This window comes from Chlamydomonas reinhardtii, chromosome 6, assembly GCF_000002595.2.
Source record: "Chlamydomonas reinhardtii strain CC-503 cw92 mt+ chromosome 6, whole genome shotgun sequence".
NCBI classification, from domain to species: domain Eukaryota; kingdom Viridiplantae; phylum Chlorophyta; class Chlorophyceae; order Chlamydomonadales; family Chlamydomonadaceae; genus Chlamydomonas; species Chlamydomonas reinhardtii.
In genome coordinates, this window is record NC_057009.1 from 4,923,450 (window position 1) to 4,944,479 (window position 21,030).

Here is a 21,030-nt window from a genome sequence, read left to right on the forward strand (position 1 = left end):
TACATCGCACCTGGCAGCGCTGGCGCCTTCTCGTAATTGCTAAGAAGCATGAAGCGCGCCAGTGCCAGCTTCACTCTTTTGTATTTGAAGATTCATCGGCTTCTCCCCTGCTGCGACCGTTAAAAGCGCTCACGCGCATGCACTCAATAGCATGCCGCACGACTGATTCAAGCAGTCCTGACGGCAACGGGAGGGACGAAAGGCATGCATGCTTGCAGAAGGGCAGGTGGCATATGACTCACCGCAGCCGAAACATGAGCGCCCGCAGTTGTATGCCCCCTGCGGTGCGGTAAAGGACGAAGTGTGAAGCGTGGCGGGTTGCTGCGGTCTGGAATCACTGTAGCGTGCCTGTTGATGACATCGTACTGGCACGCACACTTCCAGGGGTATTTGAGCATCCTGCCTCTTGTGAACTCTAACACTGTTCGGCTGTCCATTCAGTGTGTTGATATCTCGATTTCGCCTCGCCCATTGGTTGAGTTGGGCTTGGAATAAACCATTCCCCCTGCCCAGTACTCCCTCCCCCACCTGCATGGAAAGCTCCTCGCCCTCCGGCTTGGGCAGCACTGCATCAGCATCACGGCTGGAACGGTTGGCTGTGTTGCACGGCTTTGCACGCTGTGGCCGCCCCGCAACAGCTGCTGCTCGCAGCCGTTGGGGCACCCGCTGGAGCATACTGCGCTGGATTGTTAACGCGGCCCGGCCGGAGGGGCGACCCCCATACTGCGGCGCTTTCGGCGTGCGAAACACCCGGTGGCGCGTGGGCGCGGCGCCACGCCGGTGCCACATAAATGACAGCGGAGGTCCGCATGCTTGGAACTGACGCAACGCGCCAAGAAGGCTCGGCACCTGCGCGCCCAAGATCCTCGCCGCGAATGCGCTGCCGAATCGCGTGTTGCAAGGTACGGAATCTGTTACACATGTGCTTTGAAGGCCAAAGTTGACGAAGAAGTGGCACAGGCATTAAAGCGAGTTCCGTGTACACACGGGCCTGGGCGTACAAGTCACGACACGCCGCGCTCCAGGCAGATTGGATCAGAATTAAACATACGCCGGTCGACCCCCATCTGACAGCATCATCCTGTCTACCCCATCGGCACTTGCCATGGCAGCTCGCCTCTGAATGCATAGTCTGCAGTAAGCGCCGCATGGCTCTGCGCACATTACGACAGCACTTGCGCGGCGGCCGCCGCAGCGGCCGTGACGGGCGCTGCTCCTGATGCGGGCCTGTATTTCCGCCCGCTTTTCCCGCGAGGGCCCACGAAGTACGGTGCGCCAGACCGACTGGACGGCGCTGCCGACGCAGCCTCTGCTCCAGCCCCTCCTTCACCACCACCTCCCTGCTGTTCGCCACCGCCGCCGTCCATCCTCTGCCGCCCAGACCCTTCCCTGCCCTGCTGCCGTGACGCGGGCCTACCGCTCCGGCCGCCGCCGTGCCGGCCCCGCCCCGCCGCTCCTTCTGCAGCCGCTCCGTCGTCCACAATACCGGCTGCAGCCGCGCTGGTGCTGGGGCCTGCCGCCCCCGCGTCCCCGCCACTGGCTCTTGCTCTCGAGACCTGCAGGCCCTGCATGGCCGCCTGCACTGCCGCCATATCGGGGGCGCTGCTCCCGCCCCCGTCGTCACCGCCCCCACGGTCATTGCTGCCCCCGCGTCCACCCACAGCCCGGGGTCCCCGCCGCGACCCATCCGGCTGGCGGCTAGCGCCGCTTTGCTGTTGCTGCCGGCGGTTGCCGGGCTGGCGCGGATCGCCCGCAGCTGCGGGGCCGATGTCCTGGTGATGGCTGCTGGAGCTTACATCCGCGCTGATGGCCGGCGTCTCACCGGCGCGATCTGCGTTCATTGGATGCGCTGGCCGCGTTCGCTCCCGGTGGTTCTGGTTGCGATGCCCATACGGCTGATTCGACTGGGCCGGCTCCGCCGCGTGATGCGCTTCCCGGCCCGCCGCTGCCAGCGCGTCTGCCGATGCAGTGCTGGCTGACACCGCCGACGGCGACAGTGGCCCCGGATGCCCGTCCAAAGAGCGCCGGCCCTGCACGGCCCCGGCTGCGGCTCCTGCACCTCCAGCATGCAGCGTGGACGCCACCACGCGGTTCAAGAGGTTGCGGGCGTCCGGCGCAATGCGGGAGTTGGGCCGCGGGGGCCGTGACGCCGCTGCCGCCTCCGCTGCAGCCACAGCTGCGGCGGCCGACACTTCCGCTGCATGTCCGGCCGCCGCTGCCCCCGACCGCGGCGCGCCCGCGGCCTCGGCAGCAGCTGCGTGGGCCGCCGTGGAGGCAGGGGCTGGCGCAGTGCTAGCCGCCACGGCGGCTGCCTCGCGCTCCTTGCGCTGGTTCTTGACGGCGCGCTTGGCCGCGTCCTTGGCCCTTTTGGCCTCGCGCTTGGCTGCCGCTGCCAGAGCAGCCGCCGCCTTCTCCTGCAAGTTATGTACAATAGCGGCGTTGCAAGCATTGACCGCACGCGTGTCAGCACCATACCTTTGTCCACTGAACTACTTCGGTCGCGTCCCGAATCGCCAAAGAGCTGCCATTGCTCTCGTCCCAACCCACCTCTGCGGTGGTGTACTTGACTTCGTTCAGCACGCGGATGTTGTGCCGCCGCTTGAACGACTCGAAGCACATGAATTCCCTGAAACGTGAAGCATTTGGGGGCGGGGGCGCAGAGCTTAAGCGCAATGCCAATTCTGCGCCAGGATGCGACCGTCCTAGCTTTGCAGGACAACTACCACAGTTGCCACACACAGCACATGGCCAACTCACTCGCCCGCGCCCAGCGCCTTGAGCAGCTGCGTGTGCAGCTCGCCTGCAGGCACCCGGCCCTGCTGTGACACAGCCCAGGCGTGCAGCTGCGGCCCCAGCAGCCGCCGGCTAAGGTCAGGCAGCTTGTTGACCAGCTGGGGCCCGAACAGGAACACCAGCGTGGACGCCAGAGAGGGAGGCTGCGGCGGTACCTTCCCGGCCGCAGCCGTGCCTGTGCTGCTGGAGGCGTTGGAGCTGGATGCGTTAGACTCGGCCTCCCAGGCGTCTGACGCGGCTGAGCTGGAAGCTGTCGAGGTGGAGGGAGCGCTGCTGGCTCCAAGGATGCTGTTGAGGCGCCGCGCGGTGCGCTCGAACACCGAGGTCACGTAGTGGATTGTCCCCGGGTGCCCATCCTGTCGTGCACCAGATGAACGCAGTTAGGCAGGACACCGTGCTGCCTTAAAGTGCTACACGCGCGACACAGCTAGGGTTGCAAACGTAAAGATGGCCCGACGAGCGGCCTTACCCAGGTTCCGAAGGTGCGTGCGGTGTTGTCATTGTCGTCGTAAGGGTCCTCCACGCACAGCACGTATTGGGACGCGTACGGCCGCGAGTGCAGCAGTTGCCCGTAGAAAGCAGAGATGCGCGTACCCCTGTGCGAGTACACGGACAAGAGAACGTGAATCTCACTGCAAAAGCTCACCAGCCAGGAGGGCAAGGCGTAAACGGCATGTGCTCAGTCGAACCCTTGGCGCTCATGCGCCGCAGGCTGTCCCGCCACATGTCCCTCCCTCCCACCTCCGAAACGACTCCTGCGCCGCCAGCAGTCCACGCAGGTTGCGGCCGCACTGCTGCACGAAGTCGCGGAACAGCTCCAGCAGCGGCGGGCACGGCCGCGCGCCGTACACCTTGGCGGCCTGCGACGCGCGCTGCTCCATCACCTTGAGCACCTGTACATTGGTGTCCACACGTCGTTGCGTCGTGCGCTAGGTGTCTGACACAAGACATACTGCAGTAGATGATGCCTTGCACTGCACTTCCCACCTCCGTATCATCACTTCAAATGCCTTTTGAATCGGCTAATCCTCGCTGCGCGCCAGTAATACCCGCCCCCGGCCCTGTCCGCCCACCTCCGGCGGCAGCTCGGCGCCCTTCTGCATCAGCCTGGGCGAGTCCTCCGCCGGCCGCTTCTCATACAGCAGCTCGCACAGCGGCGGCAGCAGCGCCTGCTCGCGGCTGGGGTATTGCTGCAGGAAGTACATCACCTGCGCGACCCAGGCATTGGGGAATCAGCGCATGGGTGAGTAAGGCCGCTAGAATATCCTGTCATCTCAAATGCATGGGGTAGGATTTGCAGGCCAGCTTACCACGAGAGTCAGGCACCAGCTGTTAAACATGTGCGAGGCGCCGTCGTTAATGCCGTGCGCCTTGGCCCACAGCTTGACCTGCAATCACAAGAAACGGCAAAGACACGGCAGTTACGGCAGGCATGTTGGCCAGTGATGAAGAATGCAACACCAGCAACAACTTGATGACAGTAGTGTGTTCTTCTGGCCTGGAAACGAGGCACGGGCATGTGAGCCAGGCGCATCATCAAGTCCAGCGTAGCCCGCTTTGTGCACTGCTGACGCAGCCCCGGCACGCACCACTTTGTACAGCCGGCCGAACGCGGGGTTGATCTCCGCCACCCGTGCCACGCTCCATGCCTTGAACGACGTGGCCGCATTGCCCAGGCACAGGTCCACCTGGCAGCGAGGCGTCCCCGCGTTAAAAGCTTTAAAGCGGTGCTCAGGTTTCACGTGGCCTGTGCCTCACACGATGCAAGGCGGGCCTCACTTGGCGCGGAGGCCCCAGCACCAGGCCACATCATCAGGCACCAGCCCCCTTACAATACAGTCAAGGCAAAACCCCGCCCCCAGCTCCGGAGCCTCGTGGTCGCGGTGCACACCTCGATGCCGGTGGCCCGATCCGCGAACTTGACGATGGGCACTCGCGCGTGCAGCACGAACTCCATGCTGTCGCGCGACGCCACGCCCGAGCCCGCCAGCCGGTAGCCGGCGTCCCGCAGCAGGTTGGCCTTGGTGCGCTTGTCCAGCTTGTGCTGCAGGCAGAGCGCGCACGGAGCGCGCAGGCATTCAGCAAAATCAACCACATGGTGTTGCCCTAGGCGTCCCCGGTTACACAGTCTACGGGGGTACACACGACCGGCACCCCCCACCCCAGGCATGCCTACAGTGCAACTCAGCCATCCGGCGGTTGGATTCTCGTTATGTGGCTCCCAAATCCCGAGTCACACACGCACCAGCGGCACCAGCTCCTCCTCCGGCTCGCCCCTGTAGATCTCAGCCAGGGCCGCCGGCTTGAGCTTGGCGGCCGGGATGTAGCCGCACAGGGCCAGGTCTGAGTGTGGGAGCAGCAATCAGGGGCACAGCATTGAAGGAGCGCCTAATCTCCCTCCAACACACACTCCACACACAGCGGCCGCCGGTTTGCACTGTCAAGCGGGGCAAAATGGCTACGAGCAGCAGCTGGCCTCGACTCTTCCTTCTCACCCAGGTCCGAGCCGGCGTTGTACTGCTGGCTCACAAACGAGCCGTACGGCTGCACGTGCAGATCTTGCACGCCTATGCGGTGCTTCAACGCCCCCTGGATGCTGTCGATGAGGCGGGTGCGCATGCGGTAGGCGTCCACAGTTGGCGACGTGGCCTTGGGGGCGGGCCAACACAACGACCAAGCGCGGTTTGATCAGCAACAAGGGCGCCACCGCCGCTTTCGGTACGGTGGCGACGGCAGATCAGCGCAAGGTCTACATTGTATGCCATGTTGCAAGCAGCCAGGCCCATGGCGTGCAGGTTCTGTGGTGGTCCCCGGGGCGGAGGCAGTTGGGGGGAACAGACGGGGGGAACGGAGGACCTCGGTACTTGGCCCCCCGACCAACTTACCTGCACCACCTGCTCCAGCACGGCCGCCAACTCATCCGCTGACGCCGGGCCGCTCATTCTTCAGGCGCTGTTTGCGAAAAGTCGCGCGCAAATCCCCAGCACAGCACTCAAGCGTTCAATTATGACCCTTACGTCATCTTAAGGACTTCTGCATCTTACTGTTATTGCAGGCTCGAAACTTTATGGACTCTACTGCCCCATTCTGGTCGCCCCATTCGGTGCAATTGTTTTGGAGTCGATGGACCGCACGCGCGAGCTGGCAGGGTGTAGATTATTGAGAAGCTGTTAAGCGCTGCACAACTTAAAGCACGTCGCGCCGACCCTGTTCAGGACGTGCTGACGCTAGAAGAAATTCACGATGTCGCCGCTCCCCGCGTGCAACCCGAGTTGCGTGTGCCGGCAGCAGCTAGTGTCTGTGCAAAATGCAAAAGCAGCAGTGCCAGCTCGCTTCGCGGCGTGCAACGCGGACCTGCTCGCTCGTCGCCGCGTGCACCTGAACGCAGCGTCCTCGGAGCTGCCGTCGTCCGCGTCCGCGGCGAACCCGAATGTTATTAATGGGTAAGCATGGCAAGTCTGGTGATGCGGACGCAACCACGCTCGGTCGGCCAAACCCGCTAGCAAGTTTAGGCGTCACGTCCACTTGTGCCGGTAACTGCAGTGCCACCAACAGCCTGGTGGGCGATGCAGAGAATTTCTGCATCATTGAAAACAGCGAGACCGTCAAGGTGCGCTGGGTTCGACCGTTTGCGCGGAGTTGGGCCTTAGTTGGCACGCTCCACTCGGCCGTCGCACCCGTTACTTTGCGAGCCGCGCTGACAGCGGTGTTGAGAGCGATATGGGGCGCAGAACCACGACTTGGTGTGCCAGGTGGGGCTAGGGTTGCGCGCGCGCCACGGGCGTCGCTCGAGAAGGAAGCTAGGACACGACTGGACAGTATGGGTGTTGCACACGGGGCATGCCGCAAGGTGGAGGGCACGGCTTACCTGTCAAAGCAGTGAGTTTGAGCTGTGGTACACGGCAGTGAGTGGTATGGCTGCAAACGGCTCTGGAGCGGGTTGATGGCCCCGACCCACATCCGGGTCACCTCAGGCGCGTCCACAGGCTCAGCCAGTGGCACTACAGCAGCTGCGGCACGAACATTTGCGGTCAGCTGTTGCACGCACACAGACGGCATCGCTACTCAAACGTTTGGGGCATCAGCCACGGAGCCATACATCCGCCGCCGCTGCCGCAGCAGCAGCAGCACCAGCACCAGCACCAGCACCAGCACCGGCAGCTCTATTGCACATAGGTGCAGGAGGCTCCAGCAAAAGCACCAGCAGCTATCGTGAGAGCTGCGACAGGCGAAGCTGAAGCTGGTGGGCCTGGCAGCACCTGGTCCCGGCCGAATGGGGCTGGGGCGGCCTTGCGCGCTGACAGCAGGCGAGGCGCCGTAGCCTGTGTCGGTGCAGCAGCAGAACGCCGCTGCACACGCAGGACAGGCCGCCAGGGGGAAGGGTGGTAGTCAAGGAACATGCGGCAGCTGAGGCCCCGGAATACGCACGTGCCCCACTTCTTGTTGTCATGTCAGCGAGGATCAGGGTCGTGGTCAATGTCAGACACATCCTGCGACCCTGAATCCACGGCGGCGGGTCCATCGTGGGACGCTGTGCGTCGGCTCCAGAATCCAGACCAACCCGTACGGCCCGCTCTCGTCTCTCCCAATCCCGCCACCACAGGACTTCGCGAACATGCAGCTGAACGAAATCTCCACCAACATCCAGTCGCGGCGCAACAAGATCTTCCTGCTGATGGAGGAGGTGCGCCGGCTGCGCATCCAGCAGCGCCTCAAGGTAAGCCGCTGGGAAGGACTAATGACAGCAGAGGGCTTGGGCCGGGTGGCGCTGCGAGCCAGAGGCAGGGGGCAGGGCTGCGGCGCGTCGCTGGGCGCAGGTGGTGCCGGAGCCAGGTATGGGGGGCCGGCACAAGACCGCAGTGCTGGGTATGGTGGCCGGCCCACCCGGCCGTTCAACTCACATCAAACTGCTGAATGAACTGTCTTGTGTGCTCTGCAGGGCGGTGATGCCACCAAGGAGCAGGAACAGGAGCAGGAGAAGTACGTGTCGGCTCTGCCGCTCATGCCGCCGCTGAGCCAGAAGACGCTGAACACCTACTACACCGCCTACGCGGGGCTGGTGGGCGGCATCATTGCCTTCGGCGCGCTGGTGGCGCCCATCCTGGAAGTCCGGCTGGGCTTTGGAGGTGAGCGGCAGAGCGGAGCTGTGCGAGGGCGCCACGGGATTTGGGGTGCGGGTCGAGGCAGGTGCAGGCCGTGTTGCGGACGTATGCTGGGATGGGGCACTACGCTGCCCTGAAGGCCTTAATGAAACCACGCGATCCCGACCTCCTTCCCTTCCTCCTTCCTTGGCCTGTGTGCCCACCCACCAGGCACCACCTACCTGGAATTCGTGCAGTCCATGCACCTGCCGCGTCAGCTGGCGCAGGTGGATCCCATCGTGGCGTCCTTCTGCGGCGGCGCGGTGGGCGTGCTGAGCGCGCTGCTGGTGGTGGAGGTTAACGGCGTGGAGAAGCAGCAGAAGAACAGGTGAGGCTAAGCGGAACAGGGCGGCACGGCGTTGAGGGGTGGGCCGCGAAAGGAGGGGCTCATCGCACACACGCGCATTGAAAACTTCTGTGGTAGCCTTGTCCTCGTAATCCGCCCCGCCACGATGCGCCATCTGTGTGGCTGCGCAGGTGCTTCTACTGTGAGGGCACGGGCTACCTGAGCTGCGGCCACTGCGTGGGCTCAGGCCTGGACCCAGACACCAAGGAGGCCTGCCCCTACTGCGCCGGCAGCTCCAAGGTCATGTGCACCTCCTGCCTCTGCACCGGCAAGCAGCTCGCCACGGAGCACGACCCCCGCATTGACCCCTTCTGAGCAAGCCCTGATCGACCGGGCGAGGCGGAGTTAGCGGCAGCAGCGGGCATTGACTGGGCCTGCGGTAGGGTGACTCGACAGGCTAAGCAGCTGTGGCCGGGTGCGGGTGTGTCCACGTAAGCCATGCAAACGGCTACCAGGTTTGAGTTTGCATGGATGGCGTCATCAAAGCTGGTGGTGAGGATGTGTGTGCGTATGTATGCCAGACTCAGCAAGCGCGCAGTATATCAAAACATCGTGAGTCGAGGAGTCAGTATGTTGTTGCGGGCTTATTCGTTGCGGTCCTAGATACGATATGCGGTACGCTCCTGTGTATACGGCGATGTTGCAAAGCACAACTGGCGAAGTGCGGTACAGTAATAGAACCCACCAACACCAGAGATCTGGGCCAGATATGGATGTGCATGAGCAGCAAGGTGGGGCCCTAGGCAAGTGCGGTGGCCTCAGGAGTTCAGATTGAAACGGCTGTGTGGTGTCCGAAGCGATGCCGCAGGAGACAGAAGTGAGCGATACGAAGATTGCGAGTAGGGGTGGTGAGCAGGAGCTGTTGTTTAGTTTGCGAATGGCAGCAGGAACTTGCCCGCAGGAATCTAACATGAAGTGTCTTTACAAGTATGGGCAGCTTATGTGGCTACGGCAGCTTAAGCCTGAGACGAGGGAGGCGTGGCCGTATATGTTTCAAACCGGTGACATGCGGCTTTGATATATGCTGTGGTGTTACTACCGTCTGGGACCGCCAAATCATAACTTGACCGCCCTTTGGCAGTTGGCACTGTGGTGAGAGTTATGCGAACGTTCCGGAGTTTTATGTGCAGCAGCAGTTGTCCATTCCCCCACAAGTGCATGGGGCTGCTTGCTCCCGGAGGTTGTATGAACCTGAACATTCAGTTGTGGCTGTGGCAGTGTGGCACGAAGTGCGGCGTGTCAGGAGAAATGAGAGCAGAAGCATGGCGAAGCGACGACGGCTACAACGTGTTGCATAAACAATTCGGCTGTGGGAAGGCTGTTACTGACCAACACAAGGACAGCGCATTGTCAGGTGCGCCGTCTTTATTTGGCGTTGTGTCGTGAAACTTCAGGTTTGTCGCAACCCAGCAAATCAGCCGAAAGAGAGGTGGTACGCCATGATGAGCAAGGATGCGAATTACAAGTGAAGGGACAGTCCGACAAGCGGGGGCACACCGTACCCACGCCGCGAGGGACCGTCTCCGGCCCAGAGAGAAACACCCACCCCCTGGTTGACTGCCGACCTTCATAGCGTTACGCGCATGAGTCGAAGCCAAGCCGAAGCCCGCCAAAGCCCCACCGCCGCGTAACACCCCTCATCTCGTTGAGCATGAGCAAGACACTGTAAAGTGAAGCACTGAACCTGCACGTGCCGCGGCGGATCACATGTTTAGGCGGTTGCTACACGGATGCCATTGCAGTCCCGCCAGGCAAGGCCCAGCCGCAAGGTCTTCCACGAATTGCCGCACTCTTGCTGCTTTACTGGAACCATCCCAGTCAGAGTTCGCGAGCATGAGGGACCTACAAGATCAGCGGCTGCAGTACCATGAAACCTGATGCCCCCACCGCCACCTCAACAGAACGTCCCCAGGCCCACATTTGCGCCTTACGTCCTGGCTCTCCCTTCACCACACGTAAATACGCCTACACGGCGTCGGTTCTCGTGTAGCTTGTACGGTGCTCAACCACAACCATAACCCCTGAAGTACCGTACCCTCGCCCCTGCCCCTCGCTACTCCACGAACTGCCCCCGGTCGTACAGCCGCCGCTTCTCCGCGTCCTTCAGCGTGTCGTACGCAATCTGCAGCTTCTGAAACTGCACCAGCACCTTGCGCTGCGCCTCGTCCTCCGCGCCCACGTGCTTGTCGGGGTGCAGCAGCAGCGCCTGCTGCTTGAAGGCCTGCTTGATGTCGTCGGACGACACAGCCTCTGCGGGCAGGCGGCAGAGCAGTTGCGTGGATGCGGCGTGTCAGGGGCCCAAAGAATGGCTTACTGGCGGCAGCATAAGAGCAAACCACGCGCTACAACGCACAGTCAAGTCCAGTACAAAGCTTCCGTTGTTGTCCTGCTGCCCCAACCTGCTGTCTTAGCTTGCTGCCCCACCCTGCTGCTGCTTTTCCAGCACCCGCACCTGCGTCCTGCAGCCCCAGCACGCGGTAATAGCCCAGGAAGTCGGAGCGCCCGCGCCGACGCCCGCCGCTGCTGTAGCCCACGCCCTCCTCTCCGTCATCCACGCCGCCGGCGCCGCGGCCGTGGTCCCGTGGCCGGTGGTGGGTGAAGCGCGCGCTGCTGCCGTACATGCGCTCCCGCCGCTCCTCCGCCTCCTCCTCCGCGGCCCGCCGCGCTGCCTCCGCCTCCATCTTGGCCACGTAGCGCTGGCGCTCCAGCCGCCGCATCGCCTGCTTGCGCCAAAGCTGCTCCGCCCTGTTCACAGCGGCAACACCGCGTTAGCGTCCGTTCCTGGGCGGTTGCACACGCACAGCGCGAGCCAGACCCGACCCCCTCCTCAACACTCGGCCACACGACACCCTAGCAACCTCTCACGCAACGTGCTCCTCACGCAGTACCCACCACTTGCGACGCTCCTCCTCGTCCCAGTTCCAGGGCTCGTCATGCTCCCAGCGCCGCCAGTCCGCGTCCGACCACAGCCATAGCATGTACTCCTCGTTGCCGCCGCTGCCCCGCGCCGCCTTGTCCGGGTCCTTGGCGCCCGCGCCCGCGTTCACGCCCGCGCCGCTGCCGAACGTCTCGTGGCGGTCGTACTGCTTGTAGAAGTCGTAGTCGGCGCGCACCTGCTTGGCCACGTGGCGGCTGCGCTGGCTGGCGGGCCGCTGGTGCGCCCACATGCCTGCATGGGGAATCGGGAGCAGGAGGACACGCGGCAGCAGCGGCAGGGGGCGATGGGTGCGGGGCCTTGCGCATGGAGCTACAGCAGCCGGCTGGGATCCAGGCCCAGGGACCCGGGCGGCAGCATTCCACAACGCCTGAGTCCACCGTCCACACCCTGTGCCCGCACACCTGCACCGCTGGCCGCCAGCGCCGCCAGCGTGATGGCCTCCACCGCGCCCAGCTGGGGAAGCAGCGGCTCCAGCCCCAGCAGCGGCGGCAGCCAACTGGTGAAGTCGCCCGCCATGAGCCCCAGACCGCCTACCAGGCCGCCCGTGCTCAGCGAGGCCTTGGTGGGAGACACGTGGTGCGGCGCCTGCACTCGGCCTGCGGCGTTGCAGAGCATGTATACGCAATTGGGGAGTGCCCTGCCCACACAACCAAGCTAAAGGCAGTGATGACGATATGTTGCACATTGCCTTTGGACGTGCGCACCTGACCGTGTGCCGCCGATGGCCACTGTGAACACCTGCGGCAGGATGACGCCGCTGGTGCCCTGCTTGTAGCGGGTGCCGTACACATACACGGCGATGTAGGCGGGCAGGTACACCAGCCGGGCGGAGCGGCTGTGCAGCTGCGCCGGCAGTGCGTGTTGGAAGAGCAGAGAATGAGGGGCATGGGGGCGAGTGCGCTGCAGATGTTCCAAAGGCGTTAACGGCTCAGACCGTGCGCCGGCATAGCTAGCAGATTCTTTCGGCCGGCCGTCCGCCCCGCTATCCGGCCCTCAACTTCTTGAAGGATAGAAACAAAGTACACCGCTCCGCTCCTCCAACCCCTTCCCTCCTCCCCCCACCTGCAGCGCCACGTGGATCTCCTTAAGATCAGTAGCCCTGGTGGCGGCCTTGATGCGCGCCTCCGCCTCCACCACCTGCTCCGATGTCACCGCCCGCACAGCCAGCGCCCAGGCAAGCCCCTGCCGCATGGCCGGCTCCGTCAGCGGCACGCCGCCCACCGCGCCTGCCTCCGCCTCCGTCGCCGTTAGCGGCCGCGCCCGGGCCGGCAATCCGGCACCCGTCGCACCGCTGCCCACATCACGCACGTGCTCATAAGATGCATAGACCTGCAAAGGCAACGGCGTGAGGTCTGAGTATGCACCCCTACGCGCGCGTCCCCAGTATGTCACAGCTAAAATGCCAATACAGGTCGTTGCGCGCAGTAGTCGTGACTGTCTCAGACACGTCACCACATGCCTATTACAAGGGTGTGAGGAGAGCATGCTAGCTGCCGCACCTGCATGGCCTCAATGTCACCGGTGGCTGTCGCCCGGCTGCTGAGCTGCATGGGCTCGCTCATGTCCTTCCACACCAACTCCTTGGTCCTGCAGGCGAGCAGCAAGCGTTAGCATGACAGCAACTACACGGGTGGCCCGCTGAAAGCCTGCCACGGGTGGCCGATTGTAACACACCTGCAGGCGATGCTGCAGGCCAATCACCACCAGTTTGCCGTGTGCATGGCGCCTGCACCCTCACACTTTTCCCAGCACTTCCGATCCACAGTATCACAGTATAAAGCTCATCCCCTGCCCCTCTGTCCGCAACTTACTTCTCATCTCGATAGCCCAGGCACGCGCGCGCCTCCGCACTGAACTCCGCATCAAACACCCAGAACGGCAGGTACGCCGGCGCAATGCTGCTTTTGCCATCGCTGGATCCTTTTGATGCGGTGGCGCTTGCTCCACCGGTACTGCTGCCACCACTAACACTGCTACCGCTGCCGCCGCTGTTGCGCGCTGTGGCACTGGCGGCGGCTCCGTTGGCGATGGCCTTGCTGTCCAGCAGGCTGTGTGCGTGCAGACCCATGCAGGCGGTGCGCTGGTAGTCGTTGAAGCGGCGCACCGCCTCCGCCGCCGAGATCTCAAACTCCAGCACAGACACCGGCACGCCCCGGTCCAGCAGGGCTGTGCAGGCAGGAGCGAGGCGGTGGCAGGGCACGCATGAGGAGGTACGCGCAGCGTCGCAGGGCCGCCGCGAGGTGGGCCGCGCTTGGTCCCTTCACGCCTGCCCCGGACGCAAGGCATGAGGCCCCGCTGTGCTTGCTGATGGCAGATATCAGCTTGAGGTTTTTAAAGCTAACCTTTGAGCGAGGTCCCGGATGCGGCGCGCTCGCAGGGTGCACCGTAGCCACGCTGGCGTCGTCCGTGCGCCCGCCAGCCCAACGCTGCCCAAGCGACCTGCACCAGCGGTGCCGCCACCTCGCGACTGCTGGTTGACTGAATGCATCTAATCACAACTCCAAGCATTTTATATGTCCAGAGGCAAGCTGCGTAGCCAGTGGCGTTTCAATCAAGCGCAGTGCCGCACAGCAATCTCTGGGGCCCTTCCCAGCGGCGCTATGTATGATTTCATCGTTTTGTTGCGCCCATTAATCAAGCGACGCATTCCAGGCAGGCCGATTGTTGAGTTTATGATGCATACACCAAGCAATCACTGGGAAGCCGGAGTAGGACCCCGATTGAACATAGTCCACTGGGAACACATGATAGCTGACTGCAAGCTCACAGCCCGAGGCCACGTTCGCTTTTGGAACCAGCTCTTGTATCTTGCGCCAAAGTTTCTGGTCGCGAGTTACTCGCTGCCAATGTGAGCTCAATTTGTTTCACTAGGCTCTAGCAATGACGAGCCCACGAGGGCTCGGAGTTTGAAAACCCCCGAAACCGAGCGTAAGCGCCCCAACTGCGGCGAACTTGTTCGATAGGGTATCATGTTGACGGCTTTATCAGCATGAGGTCGAGAGGCGTAGTCTTAGACGAGCCGCAGAGGTGCAGCACCAGAATCCGCAGCCTTTGTCATTAGCACAGGAAACAAAGTCTGGCCGCACCCTCGGCTTCTGTGGGATCACTGCAATGCCATCAGCCAGTGGAAGCAGTGGCGGGGGCGTACCACCGCCAAGCACAACGGGTGATGGGCGGTTGGGTACCGGCGCTCGCGGCGCTGGCGCTGGCCGTGCCCCAATGGCCCCGTTCGCTCCCGAGGATGCGCAGGTGGGCGTGCAGCTCACTGAGATGAACAGCTTCTTCACCCTGTTGCACACGTGGCTGCTGCCCGGAGCGTCACCCGCCAATACGGGTAGCGAACGCCTGAAGAAGTGGGGACCTGGTACACATCATCACACCTACGGTGCGTTGGCGGCTCCCGGGGCGCACCCACAACAACAACTCTGCCTTTGCCTTGCCTTGCACCTGTAGTCAGTCAGGGCATCCTCACGCGTGGCTTTGTGGCAAAAAAACGCGCATGTGGGTTCTCACCCTGGGCTTTAATCACATCCTCCCTCTGTCACACATGACAGCTGGCGGCGGGTGCACGCCCGTGATCGGCGCTAGTGGCTGGACCACGCCTGGCGCCCGTACAGAAACCACGCCTCGCCACCCTTTCTCAGCCGGTTCGCTCTCCGCGGCCTCGCTGGCAGCGGCCGCCGCCACCGCGGCCGCCTCCGTGGCGGCGTCCCGCGCCATCTCTTGCTCGGACGTGGGCGTGGACGCGTGCCTTGAGGCAATCACGGAGGAGACGGCTGCCGAGGCTGCTTCAAAGGCGGGCTCAGGCACGCAGCAGCGAGTGCAACGGGCAGGTGCGCCTGAGCAGAAGCCAGAGCAGGAGCAGGAGGCGGCGGAGGCGGCAGGGCCAGCAGGGGCGCTGGGGCAGCAGCAGCCCCAGCATGAGGGGCACCAGGCGCAGCAGGAGCATGTCGGTTCGGTCGGGTCAGAGGCCGCGGCGGAATGCACACAAGGAGTGCACATGAAAGCGGGACGCGACGCAGTGGCTGCAAGTACAGCAGTCACGCCTGCACAGCCGCTGGTGGCGGCGACAGCTGCCACTGCTCCCCAGGAAGCGTTTGCTCCGGTGGGGCAGCTGTCCCTTGCGTCCGGTGCCGCGCCTGCTGCGGAGGCTGACCTACCGGATCCCCAGCAGGTCAAGCCAGGAGCGCAGCTGCAGGCGCCCGACGCGGCGGCCAATGGCACGTCAGCAGGCGCCATCAGCTCGGCTGGGCACGCAACAGCCACAACGGCCCCGCAATCGCTTTCGATTGCACCTGCTGATGCGACATCGCTGCAACAGGAAAAGGTGCAGCGGCTGGAGCAGCAGGAGGTACTGCCTGCCGCTGCCGCTGAGACCTCATTGGAGGAGCGCCCTTGCCCTGACGTGGTGGCAGCAGCACGGCATTTGGAGGCGGAAGTTGCGCAGCCGGGTGCGCTCACAAGCTCTGAGGCGGCTGCAGCTGATACCGTGGCTTGCACGAGCGCGGACGATGCCACTGGAGTAGGGCAGCAGCAGCCTAACGACAGCAGCAGCACCGCGGACGCAACTGCTGCACGGCCGACGGCCACAGTGTCCCCGGCGTTGCCAGGCGCTGCGGCGACTGAGCAGCCACACGCTGACCAGCCCGAGGCTCTGGTTGACTCCGTCACGTCCAGCAGCACCACCACACTCGCGTACGCCCGCAACAGCGTGAGCGGCGCACCGGAGGTGCAGGCAGCCGCGCGCCTGGCTTCGGCCGGGGCCGAGGCGGTGCCACAACTGCAGGAGCTGGCGCAGCTGCCCCCCGTGGGCGTGTTCCGCCGCTCATCAGAGTGCTGCGTCCTCCTGACGGACACGGGGGCGGCCCCACGGGCCCTCGGCCACTTCTCTCGCGGCAGCACTCCCGGCGGCACGCCCACAGCTGCTGCCGCCGCCACCTCTGCTGTCATGGGGTTGCGTCCGCAGGTGCCACAGGCGGACACGCCGGGCCCCAGCTGCACCTCCTCGCCCGCAAGTCAAGTGTCTCCGGTCGCTGCCGCCGCGGCGGACGGCCCTGCGGACCCGCACGCCGGCAGCACCACACCCACCCGCAGCGCCACCACCGCGCGCGCCAGTGCGGTGGTCCCGCCAGCGGCAGCCACAGCCACTACCACGGCAGCGGTGCGCGCCGGTGTGCTGAACGCCCACGGGTCAACGCCAACTGGCGTCGACGCCAGGCACGGTGCCAGCAGCACTGCTCACGGTGGGCCCGGGAGCGGCGGAAGCGGCTTCCCAGGCTTCGCTCATTCATCAGCCACCTGGGACGCAGTGGCGGCGCGCCTGAGCGGGTCGGGCGCTGGCGGCATGAGCGCTGTCAGCGCCGGCCGCACCTCCTGCTGCTCCACCACGGACTGGCTGCACCGGCCCGCCTCTACCACGGGCGTTGACGCCGGCAGCTGCGACGGCGGCGACGGTGCGTCTGTGGCTGACTCAACCACCAGCATCGACTCGGGCGCCAACCCAATGGCCGCTGCCCACGCCGCACGACTGGCGTTTCGCTCGTCCTTCACCGGCAATAAGACCCCCACGCTGTCGCCCATGGCATCACTGGACGGAATGGCCGGACAGGCAGAGCCGTCAGCAACTGCTGCGTTCCAGCAGCCGGCAGTTCGTCTGGCAGCGCAGCCTGACCCAGCACAATCGCAGCCTATGTCGGCCCCCGCGTCCGCCCTGTCCGGCCGCGGCACCAGCCAGCTGCCGGAGCAGCAGCTCCCACGGCCGCCGCTGCAGCATCCCCAGCTGGCCGCGATGGTGCTGCGCGAGCGCTACGCAAGCATCAGCGGCGGCAGCAGCAGCTCCTCACCGGCCGGCGCTGCACACGGCACCCTCGCCGCCGGTACACCTGGCGCCGGAACTCCGGGCACCAAGGCAGCTCTGCTGGCGGCGGAGGGCAGCGCCGGCGGCAGCCCCTGCTCCCCCAGTCTGCCGCCGCCGCCGCTGTGTCGCCCCAACACCTGGAGCTGCAGCGGCAACGAGGACGCCCTGCTGCAGTCCAACCTGGGTCCAGGCACAGGCACAACCACAGGGTCAGGGGCGGGCCAGGCCGCAGCAAGGGCAGGAGGTCCTCTGTCAGCCGCGCAGCAGCAGGCCGCGCACCACCTGCATGCGCGGTACCAGCAGCAACAGGTACAGCAGCAGCAGCAGCAGCAGCAGCAGCAGCAGCAGCAGCAGCAGCAACAGCAGCAGCCATTTCAGCGGCAGTCGTTGCCGGGCAGCAGCACGCAGCACCAGTACCTGCATGAGCGCCTTGCGGCCGCAAGCGACGCCGCCTCAGCCGCGTCGGCGCTCAGCGAGAGGGCCCTGACGGATGCCACGGCCACAGCCGCTGCTGCAGGCGGCTCTTCACCGGCGCCGGCGTCCGGTGATGCCTCCGGTCGCCTGCCGCCCGCGGGTGCGGTGCTATCGGGGGCGGAGCCGCTGGCAGCGCTACCAGCGGCGGCCACATTCATGCCCAGCCCTCGCTGCCTGGCATGCGGCACGGCCAGCATGGCGCTGACACAGGCGCGGCTGCAACTGGAGGCGCTGGCGGCGCGGCACACACAGCTGTGGTGGGTGGCCGGGGGGTCGAGAGCTCGGGCTGGGAAAGGAAGCACATAGGCAAGACCGCGAGGGTGGGCTCTGGCGGCTCGCACGTTCTACTACCAGAATGGAGGTCATGTGAGGGCGTGATTGACTTGATCTCGCTCCCAACTCGGCAGGCGGCAATACGAGCGGCTAGGCGCCACCGCCTCGGCCACCGAGGCCCGCTGCTCTGCGCTGGAAGAGACAGTGCGTAGGCAGGAGGCGGAGCTTTCGGCGCTGAGGACCGCAGCAGCAGCGGCGGCGACCGCCACAGCGGCGCTTCAGCAACAGGTGCGTTGCACGCCGGCCACCGTCTTTACGACACCAGAGCCCGACGAGCGCGGGGCGGTACTTGCGCTTGCTTGCTGCGCAGGCCAGCGGCGCGCCCCTTCACAACTTTACCCGGTACCTTCCTCGAATGCTGCTTTATATTATCCATCGCTACGCCGCCGCGCAGGAGCGGGTGCTGCAGGAACTGCGCGCAGCTGTCTCCGCGAGTGCCACCGCCGCTGCCTCGGTCCGCAGTGGCGGCACCACGCCTCGCTCGCCGCACACCGCCGGCAGCTCGCCGCGTGCCTCGGTCATGGGCAACGGCGCCGTCCCAGTTCTGGGCGGCATCACCCTGCTGACGTCCCCGAGCCCTGGCGGCCTCAGCCCCAGCTTTGCACCCAGTCCCGCAAGCAGCCGCGAGCTCAGCCAGACGCCCACGCCGTTGCAGATGAGCAGCCCTGCCAGCGCCCTGGCCGGTGCGGGCGCCTGGGCCGGCGGTGGTGCCGATACCGAGGCCGCTGCCCGGGCTGCCGCTGGCTTGCGAGCCGCCGGCGCGCGCAGCCTGAAGCAAATGCGATACCCGGCGGGTGTGGCAGATAGCTATGACGGCGACCGCGGCAGCGAGCATGGCGACAGTCGCAGCGGCCACCGCAGCAACTCTGGTGCAGGTATTCGCTTCCACACCAACCCGTTGCCGCTGCTCGCGGCGTCGGGCGGTTTAAGCAGCGCGCGAGAGAGCCTGCAGGAGGGTGGGGGCAGGCAGAGTGAAGAGGGCGGTCTGTGGGGCCTCCTTAGTAAGGGTGCAAGCGGCAGCGGCAGAGGCGAGGCAGGCGTGGACGCCGCCATCGTCATCGGCGGGGGCGACGTTGATGATGGTCACAGCAGCGACAGCGGCAGCGAAATAGCGGCCCTGGTACGAGCACTGGGCGGCCGTGTCACAGGTGGGGCAGCGCCCGCTGCCGCTGCAACCACTGGCACAGGCGCTGGCAGTGACCGCGGCGGTGTGGCGCTCAGAAGCAGCACCACTACAAGGCTGATGCAGCTTGCTTCAGCAGCGCCGCCAGTGCTTCGCTCCGCAAGCGGCGGAATCGGGCGCCATTCCCGTATCCCTGTGCTGTCCATGCCGCAACTGAGCCTTCCCATGGAGTCGGCGCAGGCGCCCCAGCCCCAGCATCAGGAGTCCAGCGCGGACACGCGTGACGCTGGCTGCGCCACCCCCACGCGCTCACTCTCCATTGTTGGCGGCGCCGTAGCAGCCAAGGTGGCAGCACTGGCGGCGGCGGCAGCCACTGCGAGGCCACCGGGGCTTATGTCACCGCCCGGCAGCAGCGGCCGCGCTGCCAAGCCTGTGGTGCTGGCGATGTCGCCGGTGGTCCCGCGCGCGATGAAGTTTGGCACTGGCATGACGTCACACAGCAACCCGGTGGCGGCGGCGGCGGAAGCATCACGGCAGCGGGCCAAGAGCAGCCCCATGCCCTGGGTCAACATAACGTCCAACCCGCTGGCGCTGGAGGAGGAAGAGGAGGAGCGCCGCGCGGAGGGTCGCTGATTGACGGCTTTAACGCAACGGGCGTAGCGAACGAGCGTGACTATGTAGAATAGGGCGAAGGGGTATTAAGCGGAGGGCGGTAGGATGTGATGCAATGCGCGTACTATTTACGACCCTAAGTGTGTATTTATCTCCTCAGCGAGGCTTTGATGGCGGTACAGAGAGCGGAGGCTGATGAACAAGACGTGGAACAGAGTTGGTTAGGCTGGTCGGGAAGTTGCAATGGTTGCGGGATGTGAGCTCGTCTGAGATGTGGATATCGGGGTGCTGGGGTTCCGGTCTGGTGACTATGTTGTGTTTTGCGTGTTGCATCGTGGCGCAAGGCGCTCGCCGTCGCAGGTTTCTGGGCTGGTTGTGAGCTGCGACGTGGAAGGGTAGGCGTAGTATGGGTGGAGGTGACAAGAAGCTGCACAACAACATGTTGCAGGGATGGTTTGCGGCTTGGAAAGTGATTGCAGGAGCTTTGTTGATGGTTCTGGTACTGAGGCGTGCGCGGACACGGCCATACACTTTCCATGGCCGCCGGCGGCGGCGGGGCCGGGCTGAGAGCCTGAACGGCGCTAGCAGGGCGTGGGGCTGAGGGTGCACGTGTCGATTGGCGGCGAGTGACGTGACTAGTTTGTTTGCTGCGGGTTAGCACGGACTGTGCACCCCACCCAACCGGCCACGTCCGGATTTGCGGGGATGCCAAAGGCCCCCAACATAGAGGCGTGTGCAGTTTGCGTGTGCTTAGTAGGCGCCCGCGTCAAGGTGGCTGGGTTGATAACGACCCGGGAGGGGAGGGCTCAGCCCTTTTCCTGCCTCCCTAAGGCAGCCACCTCCTTGTTGCAGAAGGGCATTTCCTTCCTACCTGGCCAACGTCCATTGGCCGTTGCATTGGCGCCCCATTTGAGTGCGCTCAGGCTGAAAACCTGTCTACGTGAGTCAGGACATACGGCGAAGACCAGAGGTCTCAACTGTGCGTGCTGAAGTCCCTAGCGCCGTACGGCAGTTCCAGAGGGTGTAATGGAACCTGCGGACAAGACTATCCTGCCTCAGCCCATACTTCCCTGCCTTAGCCCTTGATATGTTGGCGTAGTCGCAACGCCCAATTTCGAGGAATTCGTCTGGACATTGTTTGTGAAGACATTTATGAGGACAGCGATGGAGGCACGTGTCTGCACGCTGTCCCGGATGCTGGGTGTGCGATGGGACAGTTGTAAGGCAGGTTGGTGAAGTCCCGTAGGGTGCACGCTGTCCCGGAGGCTGGGTGTCAAGGACCTAAGTGGTATGCTGAGTACGGAGCTGTTGAGTGGTAGATATGAGACCAGAGAGCCTGGGATCGGGCTGCTACAATGATGTGTGTGGTCATTTGTTGACCATAAAGCTAGCAACTCGGAACAACATGGCGCA

The 21,030-nt window shown here is 64.4% G+C and overlaps 4 protein-coding genes across 4 annotated transcripts; 2 read left to right on the plus strand and 2 right to left on the minus strand.

The window, feature by feature from the left end:
• Positions 1-902: 902 nt before the first annotated feature.
• Positions 903-5,827, minus strand: CHLRE_06g279474v5 (uncharacterized protein). The gene is made up of 12 exons (XM_043063235.1): positions 5,679-5,827; positions 5,289-5,442; positions 5,039-5,136; positions 4,685-4,837; positions 4,383-4,481; positions 4,104-4,181; positions 3,867-4,001; positions 3,535-3,686; positions 3,263-3,389; positions 2,758-3,149; positions 2,548-2,626; positions 903-2,414 (listed from the first exon to the last, which is right to left on the minus strand). Exons 1-12 carry the CDS (start codon positions 5,733-5,735, stop codon positions 1,164-1,166), a joined length of 2,775 nt encoding a protein of 924 aa, XP_042923941.1. The 5' UTR covers positions 5,736-5,827; the 3' UTR covers positions 903-1,163.
• Positions 5,828-5,918: 91 nt separating this feature from the next.
• On the plus strand, positions 5,919-9,961 carry CHLRE_06g279500v5 (uncharacterized protein). Its single transcript, XM_001695252.2, has 6 exons — positions 5,919-6,236; positions 6,337-6,403; positions 7,397-7,510; positions 7,733-7,919; positions 8,106-8,262; positions 8,412-9,961. The coding sequence occupies exons 1-6, from the start codon at positions 6,037-6,039 to the stop codon at positions 8,593-8,595; spliced, it is 909 nt and encodes a 302-aa protein (XP_001695304.1). The 5' UTR covers positions 5,919-6,036; the 3' UTR covers positions 8,596-9,961.
• Positions 9,962-9,982: 21 nt separating this feature from the next.
• On the minus strand, positions 9,983-13,868 carry CHLRE_06g279550v5 (uncharacterized protein). Its single transcript, XM_043063236.1, has 9 exons — positions 13,561-13,868; positions 13,030-13,384; positions 12,718-12,805; positions 12,281-12,547; positions 11,923-12,061; positions 11,620-11,814; positions 11,173-11,449; positions 10,733-11,025; positions 9,983-10,530 (listed from the first exon to the last, which is right to left on the minus strand). Exons 1-9 carry the CDS (start codon positions 13,724-13,726, stop codon positions 10,334-10,336), a joined length of 1,977 nt encoding a protein of 658 aa, XP_042923942.1. The 5' UTR covers positions 13,727-13,868; the 3' UTR covers positions 9,983-10,333.
• Positions 13,869-13,968: 100 nt separating this feature from the next.
• CHLRE_06g279600v5 (uncharacterized protein) lies at positions 13,969-21,030 on the plus strand. Its single transcript, XM_043063237.1, has 4 exons — positions 13,969-14,603; positions 14,773-17,806; positions 17,957-18,110; positions 18,277-21,030. Exons 1-4 carry the CDS (start codon positions 14,330-14,332, stop codon positions 19,636-19,638), a joined length of 4,824 nt encoding a protein of 1,607 aa, XP_042923943.1. The 5' UTR covers positions 13,969-14,329; the 3' UTR covers positions 19,639-21,030.

Coding starts and splice junctions, on each gene's coding strand:
- CHLRE_06g279474v5 (XM_043063235.1), bottom strand. CDS start 5,735: ATGAGCGGCCCGGCGTCAGCGGATGAGTTGGCGGCCGTGCTGGAGCAG. Junction 4,182..4,382: donor TCGGCCGGCTGTACAAAGTG/GTGCGTGCCGGG, acceptor TTGTGATTGCAG/GTCAAGCTGTGGGCCAAGGC. Junction 2,415..2,547: donor TCAAGTACACCACCGCAGAG/GTGGGTTGGGAC, acceptor CATAACTTGCAG/GAGAAGGCGGCGGCTGCTCT.
- CHLRE_06g279600v5 (XM_043063237.1), top strand. CDS start 14,330: ATGCCATCAGCCAGTGGAAGCAGTGGCGGGGGCGTACCACCGCCAAGC. Junction 14,604..14,772: donor TACACATCATCACACCTACG/GTGCGTTGGCGG, acceptor CACACATGACAG/CTGGCGGCGGGTGCACGCCC. Junction 17,807..17,956: donor GCGCGGCACACACAGCTGTG/GTGGGTGGCCGG, acceptor CCAACTCGGCAG/GCGGCAATACGAGCGGCTAG.
- CHLRE_06g279500v5 (XM_001695252.2), top strand. CDS start 6,037: ATGTCGCCGCTCCCCGCGTGCAACCCGAGTTGCGTGTGCCGGCAGCAG. Junction 7,511..7,732: donor GCATCCAGCAGCGCCTCAAG/GTAAGCCGCTGG, acceptor TGTGCTCTGCAG/GGCGGTGATGCCACCAAGGA. Junction 7,920..8,105: donor AGTCCGGCTGGGCTTTGGAG/GTGAGCGGCAGA, acceptor CCCACCCACCAG/GCACCACCTACCTGGAATTC.
- CHLRE_06g279550v5 (XM_043063236.1), bottom strand. CDS start 13,726: ATGCTTGGAGTTGTGATTAGATGCATTCAGTCAACCAGCAGTCGCGAG. Junction 13,385..13,560: donor ATCCGGGACCTCGCTCAAAG/GTTAGCTTTAAA, acceptor CTGCCTGCACAG/CCCTGCTGGACCGGGGCGTG. Junction 11,815..11,922: donor CATCGGCGGCACACGGTCAG/GTGCGCACGTCC, acceptor GCAACGCCGCAG/GCCGAGTGCAGGCGCCGCAC.